At 39.0% G+C, this 23,077-nt stretch overlaps 1 protein-coding gene and 1 non-coding gene across 6 annotated transcripts in view; one reads left to right on the forward strand and one right to left on the reverse strand.

The window, feature by feature from the left end:
* Positions 1–23,077, reverse strand: part of IL23R (interleukin 23 receptor) — a 166,076-nt gene that overhangs the window by 32,500 nt on the left and 110,499 nt on the right. For 2 of the 5 annotated variants that reach the window (XM_055117522.2, XM_057298598.2), the window contains exons 10-11: positions 16,707–16,797; positions 13,346–14,156 (exon numbers count right to left, since the gene is read on the reverse strand). In XM_055117522.2, the coding sequence (XP_054973497.1) occupies positions 13,506–14,156; positions 16,707–16,797 (742 nt within the window). In that variant the 3' untranslated portion in view covers positions 13,346–13,505. Of the gene's footprint in view, positions 1–414; positions 797–2,162; positions 2,356–6,707; positions 6,843–13,345; positions 14,157–16,706; positions 16,798–23,077 lie in introns of those variants that run through there. The other 3 variants (XR_008626633.2, XR_008626632.2, XR_008626634.2) reach the window with 3 other exon arrangements.
* On the forward strand, positions 4,876–5,001 carry LOC112438619 (U4atac minor spliceosomal RNA). The gene has a single exon (XR_003027024.1). It is a non-coding gene; the product is annotated as a U4atac minor spliceosomal RNA (small nuclear RNA).

Below are 23,077 nucleotides of genomic sequence, written 5' to 3' on the forward strand. Positions count from 1 at the left end.
ATGGACTTACAGTTCCATGTGGCTGGGGAGGCCTCACAGTCATGGTGGAAGGCAAGGAGGGGCAAGTCACATCTTACATGGATGGGGGCAGGCAAAGAGAGAGAGCTCATGCAGGGAAAGTCCCATTTTTAAAACCATCAGATCTTGTGAGACTTATTATCACGAGAACCACATGAGAAAGACCTGCTCCATGATTCAATTACTTCCCACCAGGTTCCTCCCACAACACATGAGAATTCAAGACGAGATTTGGGTGGGGACACAGCCAAATCAATCAAATGCCAATTACAGCTTCATTCAGAAAATTAGCAGGCTAGATAAAAACAAAATTTAATAGCATTTAAAACAATAATAAATAAAATTACCCTCTGTGGATTATCTCTAGCTAACTATATCAAGTAAAATCATCTGTGATTTATAATTGATGTGACACATTATGCCAAACTTCCTACCGGCAGTTTATGATGATGATGATGATGATGATGATGATGATGATGATGATGATGATGAAGATATTTGGCTGGGCATATTGGCTCATGCCTGTAATCCTAGCACTTTGGGAGGCCAAGGTGGGCAGATTACTGGAGCCCTGGAGTTCAAGGTCAGTCTGGACAACATGTTGAAACCCCGTCTCTACAGAAAATTAGCCAGGCCTGGTGGCATGCGCCTGTAGTCCCAGCTGCTCGGGGGTTACTGAGGCAGGAGGATTACCCGAGCTTGGGAAGTGGAGGAAGTCAAGGCTGCAGTGAGCCAAGATCATGCCACTGCTCTCCAGCCTGGGCAGCAGAGTGAGACCCTATCTCAAAAAAAAAAAAAGACATTTAATTAATAGTCTGTAAGTTGATTGCACCTGTTTGTTTGCTCATTTTCTTTAACATGCTACACCCTTTGTCTGCCCCATTATCAGCCAGAGAGCTATCTAATTAGTGTGGTGGCTAAAAATATCTCCCCCCAGAGAAAGGAAGGATAGCGTTTGCCCACAGAGGTGTTATTAACTCTGCCACATGAATCTATCTGAAGAAAGGGTTTCAGTCAACAGCAAAGAAGATGGTTGAAAATGACTGTCATTTCAATGACTCCAATAACTATTGGAGTGGTCCTAGAAAATAAAACAAAGCTGCATAAATGAAAATAAAAACACATAATTTTACATTATGTCGTTGCTTTTTTGTCAATTACAGAGTGGCAGTTTAGAGAAAAACAACAATCGTGATGATAAAATAATGGAGTATTGAGGAAGAGCCTCAGAAAACACATTGAGGTCTGAAAGCTCTTTGCCTTCGTGAAATACTCTTTTCTGTCTTGTGAGAAGTAGATGGAATGACTAGATTGGGCCATTATCTATTGTTCATTCATTCAGTCAACAAATATTTATTGAACACCTACTATGTGCCAGGCACTGTTCTAAGCATTAAAGGTTTATAGGGAACAGAGTAGACACAATTCCTGTCCTTCTGGATCTTACACTGTAGTGACTGACAGACAATGAACAAGATTAATGAGTAAGATGTGTAGTATGTTCAATTTTAGATGGTGGTGAGTGTTGTGAAGAAAGGAAAAGCAGAGGAGACTAGAATGCATGGGGGCGGAGGTTTGTCATTTACATGGAATGGCTGGGGAGGGCTGAATAGGAGGCAACAGGAATTCTGAGAGGTAGCGTGCTAGTGAACAATTCAGAAGGGAACAGCAGGAGCAGAGACCCTGGGGTGCTTACAAGGTTTCCAGTATCTGGAGCTGAGTGATTACAGTGGAGGATCCTGGGACAGAAGAGGTAAACCAGGTGGGGCCTCCTAGGTCATTATAGTGACTCAGACTCCTGTCGTGTGTGGGATGGAAAGCCACTGACAGATTTGGAGCAGACAAGTACGGTTGTAGCAGGATCATCTGGCTATTAAGACAGACCTTTGGGAGGCTTTTGTAATAACTCGGGCAAGAGATGACTGTAGTTTGAGCTAGGCGGTTGAATTGAGGTGGTAAGAAATGATTCAATTTCTGAATATATTTTGAAGGTAGGATGGATAGGGTTTCCTGATGGAGTAGATGTGAGGAATGAAAGAAAAAAGTCAAGGATGGCACCAAGATTTTTGGGCAACTAGAAAAATGGCAACACTATTTACTGAGATGGGACACCTGTGAGAAGAAAAAGCTTGGGTCTTAAATACCTTGATGATAGACAAATGAAGATGCTAGTAGACAGCTGAATCTGGAGTTGAGTCTTGAGTTCAAAATAGATGTTGGGTTAGCCTGTTCTTATAACATGTAGATCGTGTTTAAAGCCACAAGAATGGACAAGATCACCAAGGGAGAAACCAAGGCCTTCACTGTGGGGCCTTCAACGTTTAGGTGGCAAAGAGACTAGAAGAAACCAGAGAAGTAGACTGAGAATGAGTGGTCAGAGTAAGGGGTCAGGGGTGTGTGGTGTTCTTGGAGGAAGAAAGTGTTTCAAGGAGGAGAGAGTCAACTCAAATTTTCTCAAGCAAGGTACACCAAGATCAGTATCCCTGTCCCAGAAAGTAGGACAAGGAGAGAACATGAAACTGCAGTGATTGTCCAACATCACATACTTGGCATGTAGTAAATTTGAAATTCAAAAGCCCAGATTGTGGCTAGGCATGGTGGCTGACACCTGTAATCCCAGCACTTTGGGAGATCAAGGAAGGAGGATTGCTTGAAGCTAGGAGGTCAAGACCAGCCTGGGCAACATAGCGAGATAACATCTCTACAAAAAACAAAAAAATTAGCCAGGCATGTTTTGTGCACCTACAGTCGTAGTTATTCAGGAGGCTGAGGCAAGAACATCACTCGAGCCCTAGAGTTCGAGGATGCAGTGAGCCATGATTGCACCACTGCACTCCAGCCTGGGTGACAGAACAAGACCCTGCCTCTAAAACAAAACAAAACAAAACAACAACAACAAAAAAACCCCAAATCCCCTCCAATTGTTTGACCTTAATCCAAGCTCTTAAAAGGAAAAAATAAAGTTTAGTCTACCTATTTGTAACATCAGTTACATTTGTAGTTCCACATGTTTTTCTGATTTTTTTTCTAATTGAAGATTTCTACTTCTTAGTAAAACAAAAGCAACAAAATGGAAAAGACAATGTAAGAGTTTTAATAAGTGCCTCAAAAATTATCATTTCATTAAAGCAATGAAGATGGGTTGAATCTATTAATATCATTTATTGTGTTTGCAAAGTGCTTCTGTTTTTTTGTTCTTTGTTTTTCTTACATTAGAATTGCTTTTCTTCATTGCTCTGGGCTTCAGCAGCCTCCCTCCTGTTCTTCAAAGAGTTCTGCATGGGCTGCCTCTATTCAATCAAATGGAATCTCCAAAGTAACACATTGAATGGGATGTGCAACGAATACTAAAAAAAGAATGAATCTGCAAATACTTAGCAGCGGGCAGTTTCTTAAAATCCTAATCTCTTCATTTGGTGAAACAGAAGTGATTTCCAATTTCAGCAACTAAGATAAAATAAATCTTCTATATTGAACCGCAAAATAAAATAAATGCTAAACTTTGTTTAAATGTAGATAAGACTGGGTGCAGTGGCTCATGCCTGTAATCTCAGCACTTTGGGAGGCTGAGGTAGGAGGATCTCTTGAGTCTAAGAGTTTGAGACCGACCTGGGCAACATGGAGAAACCCCATCCCTACAAAAAAATATATTTTAAAAATCTAGATAAGAAGAGATTTGCAATAAGTATCACAGCAACCGTTATCAAATGAATATCAAATTTTGCATGTTTACTATGAGATCCTGAACACTAAAATGAAAGATCAGGAGTATGACAGGAATTTAGGGTTGTGCTATTTAATAGTTGGACAAAAACACTTCTGCACTACCTAAGAGTGCATGCTTTTAGAGTTTTCTAGTCCTGTTTCCTCAGCTCTTTTTCACTCCACTTACTCCACTGACATTTTCTGCCTCTCCTCTCAGGTACCTAGTATTCCTATTCTTACTGTATCAAAATTCCTCCAGTGCCTACTTCATGCTAAGCACTCTGCCAGTGCTATCTTCTTCTTCTTTTTTTTCTTGACACAGGATCTTGCTCTGTTGCACAGGCTGAAGTGCAGTGGCCCATCTCAGCTCACTGCAACCTCTGCCTCCCAGGCTGAAGCAGTCCTCCCATCTCAGCCTCCTGAGTAGCTGGGACTATAGGCACACACCACCACACCTGGCTAATTTTTTGTAGAGATTGGGTTTTGCCATGTTGCCCAGGCTGGTCTCAATGTACTGAACTCAAGTGATCCACTGGCCTTGGCCTCCCACAGTGCTGGGATTACAGGCATGAGCCACTCTGACTAGCCTGCCAGTGTTTCCAAATGTTATTTAATTTAATGTTCTCAACGAATGGCCAGAGGAAGATATTAATAGGATCTTTTTTAAGGAAAAAGAAACTGAATCCTCCTGGTTAAGGGTTTGCTGGAAACCACATAGCCAGGGTCTGAGAAAGGTGGATTCTTTTTATTTATTTATTTTTGAGACAGAGTTTTGCTCTGTCGCCCAGGCTGGAGTGCAATGGTGCGATCTCGGCTCACTGCAACCTCCGCCTCGCCGGTTCAAATGATTCTCCTGCCTCATCCTCCCTAGTAGCTGGGATTACAGGTGTGTGCCACCATGCCCAACTAATTTTTTGTATTTTTAGTAGAGACAGGGTTTCACCATGTTGGCCAGACTACTCTCAAACTCTTCACCTCAGGTGATCTGCCCGCCTCAGCCCCGCAAAGTACTGGGATTACAGGTGTGAGCTACCGCATCCAGCCAGAAAGGTAGATTCTAATCTGATCTGTGTCTCTAATGCCCACTGTTCTCCCATTGCTTAATATCACCGTATGTTAGGCTGTTCTTGCATTGCTATAAAGAAATATCTAACCATCCTTTTCTTGGGGTTGCACTACTGTCTAATGAGTGCATAATGAGGGCAGTATTGCTAATGCCTATACAATGTACCTACATCAACTAGAACTTTGCTTTACCTTGGTACAATTTTTGGAAAAATGAAAAACCTCTTTTCTATGAAATTGAAAAAAAATGTTTTTGAAAAGGAAAAAAAAAAAAGAAATACCTGAGGCTGGGTAATTTATGAAGAAAGGAGGTTTAATTGGCTCACAGTTCTGCAGGCTATACATGAAGCATGGCACTGGTAGCTGCTTTGCTTCTGGTGAAGCTTTGGGCTGCTTACAATCATGGTGGACGGTGAAGCAGGAGCAGGCATCTCACGCAGGGAGAGCAGAAGCAAGAGAGAGAGAAGGGAAAGGTGCTACACACTTTTAAACAACCAGCTCTCTTGAGAACTCACTTACTACAAAAGAGATGGTGCTAAGTCATTCCTGAGAGATCTGCCCCTGTGATCCAGTCACCTGTCACCAGGCCCAACCTCCATCCAATACTGAGGATTACAATTCAACATAAGATTAGATGGGGACAACGTTCAGACTATATTACACCACTACATGTTCTAGCGTAAATACATATTTTACTAATGTTAAATCAAATGTATAATAGATCATTGGTTTGGACTGAGCTCCTGTACTAGGCCCAACAGACAAAACCAAACTGGAGTCAGTCATGCTGAAGTTCCACACTAACCTGCTGAAACTAAGATCTTTATCTGACCTTTCAACAAATCAGGACACAGAGATAACAGCCAAATCCCTAAACAGGCCAGTTTTCACCAGCGTGATAAGAAAGTTCCTTAAATCAACCTCCTTTGCTCAGCTCATCAGAACACTCACTCTGTTTTATAGTATGAGGTGTTGTCCGATTCTAGAATTGCAAATAAAAGACAATTAAAATTTTTTAAAAATATTTTTAAAATTCTTTATTCTTTTTAATAGTGATAGGGTCTCACTATATTGCCCAGGCTGGCCTTGAATTCCCAAGGTCAAGCAATCCTCCCACCTCAGCCTCCCAAAGTTTTGGGATTACAGGCATGAGCCACAGCACCTGACCTCAATTAAGATCTTTTTTTTTTTTTGAGATGGAGTCTCACTCTGTTGCCCAGGCTGGAGTGCAATGGTGCAATTTTGGCCTACTGCAACCTCCGCCTCCTAGGTTCAAGCAGTTCTCTTGTCTCAGCCTCCTGAGTAGCTGGGATTACAGGCACGTGCCACCATTCCCAGCTAATTTTTGTATTTTTAGTAGAGAAGGGGTTTCAGCATTTTGGCCAGGCTGGTCTCGAACTCCTGACCTCAGGTGATCCACCTACCTTGGCCTCCCAAAGTGCTGAAATTACAGGCGTGAGCCACAGCGCCCGGCCCCACATAAGATCTTTAAACTAAATTTGTTGTGATTTTGTCTTTTGACACTAAACATGATACCCAGTCTAGAAGTCATAAAGAAAAATGGCAACAGATTGACTGCATACAATTTTAAAACTTTTGTTTGGCAAAAGAAAACATGAAGATAAAAAAATAACACACAGGCTGGGAAAACGTATTTAGAACATATATAACAGAAAAGATTTATATTAAGCACTCCTGCAAATGACTAAGACTATAACCAACAACTCAGTAGAAAAATGACCAAAGAATATAACAAAGGTGAACCAAAAAATAAGAAATACAAAAAAGCAATAAACAAATAAAATATTCAACCTCATCTTCTAAAAAAATGCAAACAAGATACCCATCAGGTTGGCAAACATTTTACGTACTAATAATATTGGCAAACTCTTTTTAGAGAAATAATTGGTAATACTTACCAAAATCTAATTTTTTTTTTTTGAGACAGGGTCTTGGTATGTTGTGAAGCTGGTGTTGGACTCCTGGGCTCAAGCAGTCCTCCTACTTCAGCTTCCCAAGTAGCTCGGATCACAGGAGCACACCACCACACCTGGCTGCAAAATGTAAATGATTTTATCTTCCTTTCTGTCTCTTGACCCAGCAATTCCACGTTTAGGTATCTGTCCCTGACAACCTAACACACAAAATTGTTATATGTGTATAAACATATGTACAAGAGGAATTATTAAAGGAATAGGTGTACTAGTGAAAAATTGGAAATAACCTAAATGTTCATTAATAGATTAGGTTAATATATTATTGAAATTTATTCTATAGATTATTAGGGCAATTGTTTAAAAGAATAAGGTAAAGCTACATATAATGACATGTGAAGATTTCTGAGACATATTGTTAGGTTAAAAATAGCATGTCATAGGACAATATCATATTTTATCATTTAAATAAAAATACTGGGAAAAACCTCATAACTTGCTGAGAGTCATTACCTTTGACGATGGGGTAGGAGTGGGAAAAAAAGGGGTGAATAGCAACTGTCACTTTTCACTCCATTTACACTGGTATTCCTTTGATTTTTAAAAAGTGTGTTTTCATGAATTACTGTGTAGTTTAGAAATAAAAATGCATTCCCTTTATTTTACTGTTGCATTCTTTCTCTCTTGCTCTCCTCTAATACAATTCTCAGACAGGATGTGAACAGAAAGAAAACAGTAACGTTTATTGACTTCCGTACCTCACACTTGTGTTCCAGTGTTTGGCTATTTATGATTTCCTTCCTGTGCTCTGACAGTCTCTAATTTTAGGTATGCCTTTATGGTTAGAAACAGCATTTTGTTTTGCTTGAATTTTTAAACCAACAATCTCAGGAAAGAGTTATGCTTCTGTAACACTGTTGTTTAGGGTTCCCCCCCAACCCCGTCTCATAAAAGTAGCCCAGAATGCTTTTACTACCCCAGACAAAAATGGACCATTTAAGAATAAGTTCCTAATCTGTTGCTAAATGCTAATTATGAGAATTAGATAATAACTTGTATTCCTGAAAATAATCATAATGGGAATGCATCTTCAGGAAATTGATGGGAATTCTGGATCTAAAAGGTGCAGTGTGGTTATCTTAAGTTGAAAAGTGGAATTAGCAAAATGGCTAAGAAAGCCTTAACATAAAACATTAATTGGGGTTTAATGATGTAATCTTAGCAGTAGGAAAGACACATAATAACATTCTGTCAAACCTTTGTTAGACTTTCTTGTAATTTTGTCTTAACTACGGCATCGAAGAAAGTTGTGTACAATTCATTTTATGAATCAGAACCCAATTATGTTATATTGTTTTCATTCTTTTACCCAAGAGAGATTCATAAGTTGTTTTTAATCACTTCTTTTATTTTAAACCAATAGTGTCTGCCAAATGGGTAATATTTCCCATTAAAACATTATCTTCTATAATTGGTATAATTGCTTCATAAAGAGATAAACCACAGCATAATTCCAGAGTCTTTGGGTTTATAAAATCTAATTATGTTCACAACACAGTATTTTATTCTTAGTGATCTTAAAAAGAACATAAACTTGAACAAAGCCCAGACATTTATGGTAAAGTAATTGGGAGAAGGAAGTTAATTATTGTGAATAGAACTGCCTCTATTAGCAGCCTCTGAGAGAAAGCCCTTTTTGCAGTCATTAATCTGAGTATAGGAAGGTTTGGTTTTGGTCCCCTGAGCCTGCGTTGATAGCCTGTGGCTAAAGTGCAGAGTAAGGTTCAGTTCTAAAGTACAGGCTTCTCAAGGTTGGTCCAGCATCCCAGTCTCCTAAGTATAGAAGAGCACAGCTCCTAGCCTCAGCTTTTCATGTTGCTTCAGAGGCAAGTGTGGAGAAGAGAGAGGGAGAAGCAGAGGGCACAGGTATGACCTCCAAGGTCTGTTTCAACAGGAGATTTGCTTTCATCCGTTTTACATTTAAGGATTCTACAACAGATTGCTTTTTTTTTTTTTTTTTTTTTTTTTTTGCGATGGAGTCTCGCTCTGTTGCCTAGGCTGGAGTGCAGTGGCACAATCTTGGCTCACTGCAACCTCCACCTCCTGGGTTAGGCACCGCCATGCCCAGATAAGTTTTGTATTTTTAGTCGAGATTGGGTTGCATCATGTTGGCCAGGCTGGTCTCGAACTCCAGACCTCAAGTGATCTGCCCGCCTCAGCCTCCCAAAGTGTTGAAATTACAGGCGTGAGCCACTGTGCCTAGCCAACAGATTGCATTTGGAGAAAGAGAATCAATTGCTAAAATTAATTTTTGAAAACTTTTGCTCAATGCCATAGTCATGTGCTGTCTCTATGTCAAAGGGAGAATGACTAAATGTATAAGAATTAGCCACTCAAGGGAACACACTGGAAGGCCAAACAGCAACCCACATTACCTGAAAACCACACCTTAAAAACTCATAAGCCTCTCTTCAATACTATTTATAACTAAAAAGAAATCCTAATTTTAGTCTGGGTGCAGTGGTTCATGCCTATAATTCCCAGTACTTTGAGAGGCCAAGGTGGAAGGATTGCTTGAGCCCAGGAGTTTGAGTCCAGGCCTGGGCAAAATGATGAGACTCTGTCTCTACAAAAAATTTAAAATATAGCTGGGTATGGTGATGTGCACTTGCTACTCAGGAGGCTGGGATAGGGGAATCGCTTGGGCCTGGGAGGTTGAGGCTGTGGTGAGCTGTGATAGTGCACCAGCCTGGGTGACAGAGCAATACCCTGTTTAAAAAAAAAAAAAAAAAAAAAGGAAAGAAATTCCAATTAAACACACACACACACACACACACACACACACCTGCACACGTACCAAGCAAACATCCCTAAACTGTACTTGACTTGCACCTCCTCCTTGGTTTTTATGTAAGAAAAGGGAGGGAGAGGGAGAGAAAGATACTAGAGCAGGACGAAACGATATTCCTTAGTCAGCATTAGTGTTGTCCAGAACTATGACACTCCATTTTGCTTCAGCATTCCTAAGTATCAACCTGCCTTTCTTTGTATTTCTCTTCCCTTCCTCCCTCTGATTGATACCTTGAGAGGCTTTTTCTCCCTTCTTCCTTCCCCTTTACCCATACCAAGAAGCAGGACATGCCCCTTTAGGAATCAGCGACTTAAAAGATTGTGAGACTCAGAGAAAGAAAGTTAATAATAGACACAAGAGCTAGATAGAAAGATGAAAAGGTATGCACTTGTCCTCAGAATCTGCAGAAAATTCTGGCTTAAGAAGGTTAAGATGGGAGGTGGGGAGTGGTCAGGGTGGAAGGTAATCAGTGGCAAGTTGTACAGGAGGGAAAGAAGTAAAGACATTAGCCACTCAAGGCTTTCTCTATAGAAGGATTTGTCAGTGGCAAGCTGGTTCTTACCTGAGACTCAGATGAACATCAGTATCACTTCCTGGGAGTGGTCTTTCCTGACCACCCAGTGTAAAGTGGCCACCGATTTGCTATCCACCACATTATCCCATTTTACCTCTCTAGACAGCACTTATTATCTGACATTTTCCTTTATTTTTTTCTGCCTCTCTCCACCCCCTACCTCTGGCCTCTTCCCCTACTAAAATGTAAGCTCCTTGGGGGCAATGACTTGTCCTAATTTACTGTCTGTCTCTTCCCCCTAGGATATAAGCCCCAAGCCTGCAGGGATTGACTGGTTTTGTTAAATCCATATCCTTCAAATGGCCTTGCACATATAACAGTAAGGGCATTCAGTAGTTCAATGAATCCTTCTTGAATACAAGAATTATAGAAAGAAACCCTTTCTCCCCCGTGAAGTTTGCATTGTGATAAAGCAGCTTGAATTTTTCCCCTGAGTTGGGACAAAGGCAGGTACATTGCTCCCATTGCAGGTATAGCCTCAATTTCTAGTCCATTGGGACCAACAAGGGCTAATGGCAAAGATAGAATCAGAAGTGTCTCCTTTGTGCTGAATAGTGATGTGGGTTAAGACACCATAGAATGAGAAAGCAGCTTCCTTCCCACTCTAGGGGGCGAAAAGGAGGCACTCGCTGCAGTGGAAACATTTGCAGAAGATCAAACAATGCTGTAATCCTTTAAGCTTGATAAAAGCTTTTTTCATGTGTGATAGATTACAATTATGGTGAAACATACTATAAAAATATTCTTCACATGTTACCAGACGTCTTCATTAGGTTTGCAAACATCAAAGATTTATCTTAGTCTTTTGTTATTTCAATCTCAAATGCTACCTCCTTCTTGGCTACTTTATGATTCTCCTTTTGCAAAAGAATCAAGCAAAGGCATATGGCAATTTACAAGTCAAGGTATTTAAGATTAGCATTTCATTAGTGATTTAAAATATATTCCTTTCAGAATATGCAAAGTACAAAAAATATATACATATTTTAGGATAAACAGAATAGAGTTTATCTGGGGGATAACTTTTTTTTTTTTTACACTATGTAAAAGTATCAGGGGATACTTTTTTTTACAGTATGAATAGTAATACCCTTTTGGAGCAAAATGGCCTTAGTAAATGATAAAAAGTAAAATAAAGAGGATTGTCAGTGCAAAAAAAAAAAAAGATAAATTTCTGATGAATTACTTACATGCTGGACATTAAGTAGTCTTGAGTGACCATATGATTTATTATCCAAATAAGGGATGCTTCTGAGAGTGAATGAGGGCAGTTATTGGTCATAATTAACAATAGGACAATGGACAGAAACCAGGGCAAACTGGGATATACAGTCAACCTCATTTCAAGGATACTTAATGACCATAAAATTGCTTTTAGATTTTTATCAAAAAAAAAAAAAGTAAAACAAAATAGCCTGCTCATTTGCTAAAGACATAGTAAGCAATGAGTCTTTTTAAAATTAACTGCTTGATTTTTCATAATAAAATTAAATGACTAAATATGAGTATAAATTGACAACTGTTGGAGGAGAAAAAGAAATTCAGTGTGTAATCTACCTATTTTAATGAATGAATGAACGAATATTTATTTATTTATTTTTTAGAGACGGGGTCTTGCTCTGGCACATGATCATTGATCATAGCGCACTGCAGTGTCTAACTCTTGGGCTCAAGTGTTCCTTCCGCCTCAGCCTCCTGAGTAGCTAGGACTATAGGCATGAATTTACATGCCCTACTCTACCCTATTTTAAACTGTTCCGATCATTCAGAAAAGTTGTCCTTGCCCATAAATATTAATCACAATAGTCTGCTGGGTAACATTTCTCAGCTTAAAATATGCATTTCATTTTTAAAGATCAACCACTTTTCCATATTGACCTCATTGGTAGATAGATTTAATCTCCTACTCCAGTCCTTATGGATTGTGGCCATAAGGAACACTGCTTGGGAGGCTTCTGAGGGCACTTGTACAGCTCAGTAGAAAGGCCTGTTCTGATTGGCTGGTGATATCTGCAGGAGACATGGGATATGGGGCAATGGTAGGTTCAGCAAGTATTTGCCATCAAAACAGGTACTGAACAGATACCTGTTTTAACAATAATTTTCTAACATATATCTGGTTTGTAAACAAAAAATTACGTCTTGCTGATCCTGCATCTGTTACCTCTCATAGGTTCTATTATAGTGTAAATAATATCCCAACTATGCCACAGGAAAACAAGGCCATCACTCTTGACTTAAGTGAAAACAGCAACCCATGATTCCACACATTATTGTTTCACAGCGCTGTTAGTCCCAAATCACACTAAGATCAAATCCCTAATACCTGGAGAGTAGGGGAAAAAAATAATACAGCAAACGACTAACTTCTCTTCTGTTTCTATTCTTCACTTATTTTGTCATTTGGGGCTATATTTTTATCTACTCAAGAGAATTTTAAGTGATAAAATGAAAATTAAACTTGCCTCTCCCTTTGCAAGCAAGTATTAGTTATTCTTTTTTTTTTTTTTTTTTTTTTTTTCCAGACAGAGTTTTGCTCTTGTTGCCCAGGCTGGAGTGCAGTGGCACAATCTCAGCTGAGTGCAACCTCTGCCTTCCTGGTTCAAGTGATTCTCCTGCCTCAGCCTCCCAAGTAGCTGGGATGACAAGCACCTGCCACCATGGCCGGCTAATTTTTGTAATTTTAGTAGAGACAGGGTTTCAGCATATTGGCCAGGCTGGACTCGAACTCCTGACCTCAGGTGATCCACCTACCTCAGCCTACCAAAGTGCTGGGATTACAAGCATGAGCCACCACGCCTGGCCTAATGATTCTATTTTAAAGGAAAATTTTCAGCATTTATTTTACTACCAGGTATTTTGCATTATTTACCCTTTCTGTACACAAGAGAGCTGTTTTGCATCTTTCAATGAGGGAAAATAAAGAGGAAATAGTTGACTCTTTATAAAAAATACATGAGGCGTCCAAATAATGCTGTTTTTGTGCCTGTATGTGTGACCATGAAGCATGTTCCACCTTCGGGACCTTAATTCTCTAATTTTAAGAAATGAGGCAGAAGAATGGCTAAAATTAAAAAGGCATGGAGCTCCCGGGAATTCTTACATGGTGATGGTAGGAGCACAGAAATGTCACTACTCTGGAAACAAGATTGGTAGAACTGAAACATATGCTTATCATATGGCCCAGTAATCCCCTACCTAGGTATTTATCCAAGGGAAATGAAAACATGTGTCCACGTGAAGATTTGTATGTGAATACATTTTTTTCAAAAAGAGGCAGAATTCAATTTCTATTGCAGGGAAAACCCAAGTTCAGATTGCAAGGCAGCTTTCTCATATTGATTTTGACCACACAGCTCTACTTTTCCAAGAGTGAAATCCTATTGAAGTGGCTTTCCAAAATATTTTGTGGAAAATAAGTATTAATAGATGGCAACTCCTCATTCACGATTCCCAAACAGGAGACAAATTCATCAGGAAGCAGGGTCTGTTCTGGAATAGTTTCACTGGGTGAATCATTTTCCAAAAGCATGGTGGTTTCCTCCTCTACTGAGTTTTGTATGTCAGGAGAACTGCATTCTCCTTGATTTAATATGAGGCTTAATTCTCCAAGAAATATTGTGTTGCTTAGTGAATTCACACTTGAAACAGAAAAAGCAAAATTAGGATGCTTTTGTAACCTGGGATTATTTCCTGAGTCTAAGGAATCAACTGGTGGTTTAAGTGTTAAGGAAGTAATTTCATTATTATTGCTGAGATGGCTTCCCTCAGGCAGAAAATTTGAAATTTGGGGTTTATATCCAGTGTTGAGATCAGGAATATATACAACTGTAGTATTGTCGAATAGCGAGTTTTGCAGGTAGTCTCTTGTCTCCAGGGGTCCTGTATTCTCCTTCTTGTAGTCTGTAGGCTTGTGTTCTGGGATGAAGATTTCTTTTATCTCTGTAATCATGGGATCAACATATAGGACCTGCTCACTGGAATTATTATTCATAAGTTCACTATTTTCCTAGGAAAAAAAGACATCATTTTATTTTGCAAAAGACATTTAAAAGAACCAACTGGATAATTGAATGAGGATTGGAATTTTGCTTTCTTTCAACTTTCCTTTCTCCCTCCATTTTCTCATATTGTTTATCTTCCCATATGATTTCCTCCTTTTGTCTTTTGTTATCCTGCTTGCTTCCAAATCTTTATTAAATTTGCATGAGAAGACTGAAGAAAAGGAATAGTAAAAATAATCCACTTCTTAAGCACATTTCTTGGTTTAAAAGTTTTAAAGAGAAAAGTTGAGTCTTATATATTAACTTATTACTTATTACTTAATTTTAGGGCCTTTTAAAAGTTGGTCTTCTGAGGCAAGAATATTAATATTAATATTTCTTGTTACAAGAAAATACTTTGTTGCTTAAATAAAAAAAGGTTGGGGAGAATCCTATTTTGCTCACATACCGAGAATGAGTGTGTGACAAATGCTTGATGCCGAGGTTCTAAAGGTGGATAAGGCCTGTAATCCCAGCACTTTGAGGCCAAGGCAGGCAGATCACTTGAGATCAGGAGTTCAAGACCAGCCTGGCCAACATGGTGAAACCCTGTCTCTACTAAAAATACAAAAATTAGCCAGGCGTAGTAGCGCAAGCCTGTAATCCCAGCTACTCAGGAGGCTGAGACAGGAGAATTGCTTGAGCCCGGGAGGCGGAGGTTGCAGTGAGCTGAGATCATGCCACTGCACTCTAGCCTGGGTGACAGAGCAAGACTCTGTCGCAAAACAAAAAACAACAAATAAATAAATAAAGCTACTCACAATTCAGACATGTTTGTGATGATCAGGAGGGTGGGTGAAGGTTTTAGCCTGATGACTTTTCTGGGCAATAAATGGACTGGAGGCCTTCCAACAGATGGCTGGCCTTCCTGGGCAAACTGTCACCCAACACAATTATAATATTATAGCCCCCTGTTACGGACTGAACGTTTGTGTGCCCTCTCCCCAGCCCCCCTCACGTTGAAGCCAATGTGATGTTATTTGAAAGTGGAGCCTTTGGGTGGTAATTAGGTCATGAGGGTGGAGCCTTCATGAATGGGATTAGTGAAGAAGAGACAGGAAAGAGATGATCTCTCCCTCTGCCATGTGAGAAGGCAGCTGTCCACAAGAGAGCCCTCACTAGCAAGTGAATCGACTGGCTCCTTGATCATGGACTTCCCAGCCTCCAGCACTGTGACAAATAAATGTTTGTTGTTTAAGCCACCCAAGCCGACTAAGCATTCCTTAGTCTCTCGGGCAGAAAACAAAACCTTATCTGAGGGAAGCCCTAAGGTTTGCCTCTAATTCCAGGAGCCCAGAATAGGAAAGGAGTTTAGCAAAGACGGAGATCTTGAATAAACAGACATGAAGTGTCATTCCAATTTTCTTCAGCCCCAGCCTCCTTAGGGAGCTTGCCAGGTTTGGGCAAGAACAGCACATTGGGTATTGCTTCATCAAAAATCTTGACGTGAGGAGTGGCTGGAGTAAAGCTGGAATGCTGAGTGGATCAGATCACAGAAGTCTTGTGTTACAGAACTCAGACTCTATTCTGTTGACCAGTTGTTTTTGAACTTTTAAAAAGTATTTTATTTTTAGCCTAGAAACCCTTTGTTCAGATGACATGAGGTTGGGGAAAGAGTTAGCTAATAGGCTTACCAGAGCTTGAAACAGAGCCACTTCTATTTGTTTTACAAGCACCTCATCTTCTTACCGAACATGCTGTTCTAACCCCCAGGGGTCCCCCTGACTTTGAATTCTCCCTGCTTCTCCTGAGCAGCTCCTCTCCTTTCAGTGTTTCCTTTCCACTCCCATCACATGTTTGGGCTCATTTCTATCATTGCACTTACATCACTGCATTGCAAGGCTTGGATGATGTGTTTGTCCCTTGCACTGGGTTTTGAGCCCCTTGACAGCCAATCCCGAGGGCCAGGGGTTATCAGGAACACACATAGCTTGTTCCTTCCCTCCTTTATAATCAGTAATGTCCCTGTACCCTCAGGGGCTTCCTGGTGTGTGGCCTTCTCTTTGCCAGAATGGAAACCTAGCCCACCCCTGTGACACTATTGTTCACAGTTCTCTCACATTGCTTTTCTCAAATTCCACTGGGTTTAAAGAGTAAAATGATGCCCTTCTTGGGCTCCACCTGGCTCTCCATCTCATGTGAAACAGAAGCCCTTTGAATCTTTGAGGCTCGTTTCATTGAGCTTTTCTTCCCTACTCCCTTTGTTCCTGAAGACATCTACCATTGTTTGGTCACCAGGTGACTCGTGCACAAGGCCCACAATCTTCCACTTCACTTTTCTCTTTTGAACAGGTTTGTTTCTTTATTTCTTCTCTGTTTTCTTTCCCCCAACTCTATTGTCTCATCTCTTTTAAGTATGATTTGAAACAGGTACAGTTTTGTCTTTACACATGTCTATATAATTATGTCAATATGTGTGCACATTTATTTATTTGAATGGAAATTCTATTCTAATTATTAGACTGCACTCTTGGTCTCAATTGCCACTCAGTTTTTGTTGGATGATGTTAGGTTACCTGTAGCATTTTCACAACATTGCTGTTTTTCATATTAGGAATATCTTCATAAAGCCACTTTGGTATTAACAATAAGATCCTTCTTTTAATCCTAAAAAACAAAAATGACACGTTAGAAGAAGCAGGCAATCATATAGGAGATTAGGAAGTCAACTAGAATAAAATGTATATTAAAAATCAAATTTCCTAGGTCGGGCACAGTGGCTCATGCCTGTAATCCCAGCACTTTGGGAGGCTGAGGTGGGAGGATTGCTTGAGTCCAGGAGTTCGAGACCAGCCTGGGCAACATAGCAAGACCCTGTCTCTACAGAATATTAAAAAATTAGCTGGGTGTGGTGGTGCATGCCTGTGGTCCCAGCTACTTGGGAGGCTGAGGTGGAAAGATCACTTGAGCCTGGGAGGTCAAGGCTGTAGTGAGCTGTGACCATGCCACTGCACTCACTCTGGGCAACAGAGTGAGACCCTGACTCAAAAAAAAAAATTAATTAAAGAAATCAAACTTCCTGATGCAGAAGATAAAGTTTTCATCTCTTACTTAATGAAAATTAAGTGGGAAATTGTGTCATTATCTTTTCAGATTTTCCTCTCATCTCTATTGCTCTGCTTCTTTTCAATGAGCAGAAACATTTCAAAACACTCACACTAGATTCAAGATAAGTGGGAGAACCACCCTAGCAGTGAAACCGTACACATATTAAATAGAGCAAACTCTTATAAGCAGAAGATTCCCATGTGGGAAAGTTTGAAAAACTAAAGGGATATTTTGTAGAACTTTCCAAGGTGACCGTAACTACCGAATATTTAAAAAGAGAATGTTATATAATAAAGCCCTAAAATTTAAGCTGTTCTGAGTCTAGATTTTGTAATTATTTCAAATAGGGTTGTAATGATGGTGACAGCTCCAAACTTTCTTGATGCGGATGGAGAAGGAGGCTGGGGAACATGTCTTGCAGTTGTGTGGCATAGTGAGAACTGGTTTCTACCTAGACCATGTGCTTATATTAAGGATCAGTGGGGTGGGGCTTTGGAAAGAAAAGGTAGAAGTCATAAACATCCCACTTTTCCCCCCAAGCTATCTATTAGCACTGCCATTGTGTTTAAAAACACTCTCTGCATTGACAGTACAAATTGGTTTGGGCAGAAAGGTTGTACCAAGAACTTAGAAGAGACTAAACTGATCTCAGACACCTTTTTACATATTAACAATGGATCTGTTAGCAACGGATCAGACTTATTTGTTTAAATTGGTTCTCAAAGGACCTGTACTAAATAACAACCAAAATGGCTGAGTGAACTTTGCTAGCCCAATTTGACCTTGGACTTTAGGGTAAATATTATTTCTTTACTCATCTTTATACAATGTTTTATGATTCCGTTTTTTTTGTTGTTGTTTTGTTTACTAATTCACACTCTCTTCTGTATTTAAAATTGGACCAGATTAGTAAATTCAGGCTATTGGAGTAAAGTTTTTATACAGCACACTGATACAGTGAGAATATACATATATGTATATATATTTACCCACTTTTGGTTTTATTATATTTAAAATGTTTTGGGCCGGGCATGTTGGCTCACACCTGTAATCCCAACACTTTGGGAGGCAAAGACAGGCAGATCACTTGAGGCCAAGAGTTCAAGAGCAGCCTGGCCAACATGGTGAAATCCCGTCTCCACCAAAAATATAAAAATTAGTTGGGCATGGTGGTGTGTGCCTGTATTCCTAGCTACTTGGGAGGCTGAGGCATGAGAATCACTTGAACCCAGGAGGTGGAGGTTGCAGTGAGCCGAGATTGCACCACTGCACTCCAGTATGGATGATAGAGCGAGACTCTGTCTCAAAAAATAATAATAATAATAAATAAATAAATAAATAAATAAATAAATAAATAAAATATTTTGCTTTCTGTTGCTCACTTCTGTTTCAGAACTAAGGCTTTTATAGATAATGAATAGTTGTATTAAATAAAAGTATCTGTTCAAATGTAAAATAAATATATTGGAATTATGTCTTGTTTTATCTTTTTAAAAAGAGTACTTATTTAAATAATTAAATGAGCAAAGAATTGCCCTAATTCCTTGTTACGAACTGAAAATTAGTTTTTAGGTTATTCTTAGTTATGAACTTAGTGTTACTTAAACTTTTACACTAGGACATGTTTAAATAATAACACAAATATTGATTTTTTATGGGGTATTAATTTGAACATTAAAATATTTCAAGGGACTTCATAATCAAGTATATTTTAAAACAGCCTCAAATAAAATTCCATATTAGTTTGCCTCCTCACAAGGGTATTAGGAATATGTTTATTAATGTGTAATTTAAATTTTGAAATACTAAGTTCTGAGCAAAAAACCTATGTAGATAAGAAATCATTAGTAGACTTTATAATAGCTCATTTAAAATCTTTCTGCTGCACTTGATTATAAATGTAAATGAAAGAAAGATTATTTCATGAGGCAAATGATGGCAAGAAGGAGAAACTCAGTGCCAATTTGGCAAAGAACATTCAAGTCAAAATTTGTGAGCAACTGGACACACTGGGGAACTGCCACACCAAACAACTCTAATCTATCGAGCAGCTTAGCAATACTCAATGCATCAGTAAAATTTAGAAATCCAAGGGTCTTGCTTTTCTCAAAGTCTCATTTTAAATAACTAACCATAGATCTTTACTAATACCATCACAGGAGGGAAAAAACTGAAGGGGGCCAAGAGTAAGGGACTTTCGGGCTGAATGCTAAAACACTAAAACAATTGGTAAGGAATTGACAAATTTAAAAATTGTCACACTTCCCTTCACACTGATTCAAGCTGATTTGTTTGGGTGGAATTCAAGTGTTAAAGCAAACTAAATATGGCCTGAGAAGGACTTCATACCTCTATATTTGAATCCCTGTGGATGAACTGTAACCTAGCTTAACAGGCAGACAAGAGCAAAAACCTGACTTAGGAGTATGTGCCTGTAACAATAACTGAGTCTTGGCCAATCCCAGTGGACCATACTTCAACCACTCATAGACTGCTAAATGTTCAAACTGTGTTCAAATAAGACAAATGCCAACCTGTAACCAACCAGCTGTTTCTGTACATCACTGCCAATTTCTGTATGTCACTTCTCTTTTTTTTTTTGTCTATAAATTTGTTCTGACCACAAGGCATCCCTAGAGTTTCTCTGAATCTGCTGTGATTCTGCTGCCAAATTCACAAATTGTTCATTGCTCAATTAAACTCCTTTAAATCGGCTGAAGTTTTTCTTTTACTAGATGGTGTCAGAAGCGGGATATGAATTAGACCTTCTAACGACCCCCAGGAGCACTGAGTGAACAAGCAAGGAACCTCTTGGACCTACTTGTGTCCTTTGATCTCTCAGAGTGGCTGGGGATCATGGCAAGTTCTCTTTTGGATTTCAGAGCTCCACGGATTTGTGTTTTGAACTCTCCAAGTTTCTTTGAGCAAATTTCTGTTCCAAACTGGGTTCAGAAGTCACAACGGAAACTGGACTGGGTCCAGGATTGGATTTGATCAGTAATTAACAGGCTTGGATCCAATTAGAGGCCTCTTAGATTTGACTAGGTCAGAAAGAAACTGGTAGTAAATGGTAGTATTGCAGGGGTTGTAAAATTTGGCATTTGGAAATTCACAGGGATTTTTGGTTTTCTACACCTTTGTTTCATTTTTCTTGCACACTTAGGTAGGAAAAATCATTGGCTAAGTTCATCAAGGGAACCTGAAAGCAAAGCCAATATTTTAGGTAAAAATGAGATCCTTAATTTCTGAAAAGCAGAGTTCCTTCCAGTTTATACATTAGGCTTGGGAGGCAGCAAAGTCTTACAGAAACAGCAAAATCTTACTAAAGATAACTTACAATGGAACATTCCAAATGAACAACAACACACTGAAGTGCATTAAAAAACAACTGGATGAGGTCTCCATCTTGTTTTACATTTTTGGGAGCTTGACTTCATAACCACGTGGTGGTACTTTTTCTTGGTCTCTGCCTTCAAGGGAACAGGAATTTTAGGGTTCTTGTCACAGTTAGCTCTAAAAATTATGTTGAGTAGTTAAAAGCTTTTGCAAACTCAAAATTAAGTACTCTAGAGCCCTTCTGGGAAGCACAATGGAGACTACCCAGTACTGTAGCTCAGTAGCTAAAGCTTTTTACTTTCACAGTGGTGGCCTGAGTTCGATTCCTTGGTTAAGGAATGAGTCCTTTCTGGTTTGATACCTGTGGGAACTTTATAATTTGCTGATTCTCTTCCCTTCCATAAATTGTCTTGAATTTTCCTTTCTCTGAGCACCTGGGAGGTAAAGTTCAAAAGCCAGAAATACTGGCCACTTGGCATGGCTAAAGTTGGGTAACAAGAGATTTAAAAGGATTTTTTAAAGAGCACTATAGTTAAGAGTCAGCTTAATTAAAAGTGGATATCCAAGCTATAGGTATATTTAAAAGGCCTTTATGTCTTTTCCTTTTTTTTTTTTTTTTTTAGACAGAGTCTCACTCTGTCACCCAGGCTGGAGTGCAGTGGCATGATCTCAGCTCACTGCAAGCTCCACCTCCTGGGTTCACACCATTCTCCTGCCTCAGCCTCCCAAGTAGCTGGGACTATAGGTGCCTGCCACCACACTTGGCTAATTTGTTGTATTATTAGTAGAGACAGGTTTTCACCGTGTTAGCCAGGATGGTCTCGATCTGCTGACCTTGTGATCTGCCTGCCTCGGCCTCCCAAAGTGCTGGAATTACAGGCATGAGCCACTGCACCTGGCCACCTTTATGTCTTTCCTTTTTGTGGATCTTGTTTTGCTGAAAAAGGTTTTTTCTTCTCAGTTGACTGAATTATTTTTCTCCATTTTGTCTTGCCACTCTTAAGGCACACATGAGAGGCCCTAAGATAATTTCTGATAGCCTAGGACTCCTTGGGAAAAATAAACAAGGTGCCACTGATCCTGTTTTGGAAAAAACTCTCTGTTTTCCTCATGGAAGCTCAAGAACTAAAAGCAAATAGATCTCTCTCGAAATCCATTTTGCCTTCCAGCTGTGCCTGCTTATTAGACCCCAGAAACTGCATGTTTTCCTAGCCATTTCTTGATGGGCTCTACCCCAAGGTGAGTAATCCAGTGAAGAAACTGGCAAATGAAAAATCCTACAACTACTGGATCTTGTTCTCTGTGTAGTTATATATGTGTTGTGTGTGTGATGTTCATATAAAAGAACTCTAAGTGATTGGCTTAAAGAAAAATAAGTGCTTAGATAAAACACTTTTGGAAGAAAAAATAAAAACTGTAATGTCTTAGTTCAAGTAACTTTAGTAATCTTTGGGAAATAAAAATGGCTTTAATGATTATTGGTAAAATAAAGACATTTTGTCTAAATTAGACAGGTCAGATATTAGGTTTACTAATGCTTTCAGGTCATAAACTGCTTTGACTTTTGAAAATTGTTCAATTTACCTATCTTGGAGGCATTAGATTCTCAATAAGGCCTGGGGACATGTGGAATTAGCCATGCTCCCCTAGCTATGCAAAAAAGGTTATAAAGAAAATAGATTTTATATAAGAAACAAAGTTGTATGGTAAATTCTTGTCCTAAAGTAAAATAACTGGTTGCTTAAAAACAGGGATGATTAGGACAAGTCAGAAAGTCTAAGCATGTCATAGATGGTCTGCATAAGTCACGAAAGGATACATGAAAGGAAATTTAGGCACCAAAATTAAAAGTTGCTAACAGTTACCATTACAACATGTAATCGAGACTACTGAAAATAGATTTACATGCAAGGTGTGTAAGGAAACTAAAATGCGTTTTTACTAAAAGGTTATAAGAAGGCACAGGAATGTAAATTTTTGTCTAGGTTAGAGGGTTAAAAGATTGTTTTAAATTAGATTAAAATAAAGCTAAAGGCTTGAATACATTGTGGAAGGTTTATGAAAAGTTAATCTTATAAAAAGAAATTCTGTGTGGACATTGGCTAAAGATAAAGGGGTATTGCTAAGTTTTTCTGTAAATTAAAATTGAAATAAAAGCACAACATGTTTTTCTTAGAGCACTGATCTGCTTTTTAACAAAAATTTGTAAAGGGTTACAAAATGTTTCCAAGAATCTCACCTCATGGTCAAACTGGTTAAGCATTATATCAAGTATTTTAAACCTTTAGCATATTTTATAGGCTTCCCAAAATGAAATTTCAGCTTCAAAATTGTCTTTCTAACCCCCAACTTTTGGATGTTACAGAGGGCCCTTGGAGCATCCAAAGGAGAGGTAAACAGGATTATCTGACATGTTTAGTTACATGGGATTGTCAAAATAAAAACAATGTTTAATCTTCTTCAGGTTAAATTTTAATGAATAATATTAATATATGTTCCAAAA

This window comes from Pan paniscus, chromosome 1 (genome assembly GCF_029289425.2).
Source record: "Pan paniscus chromosome 1, NHGRI_mPanPan1-v2.0_pri, whole genome shotgun sequence".
Lineage (NCBI taxonomy): Eukaryota > Metazoa > Chordata > Mammalia > Primates > Hominidae > Pan > Pan paniscus.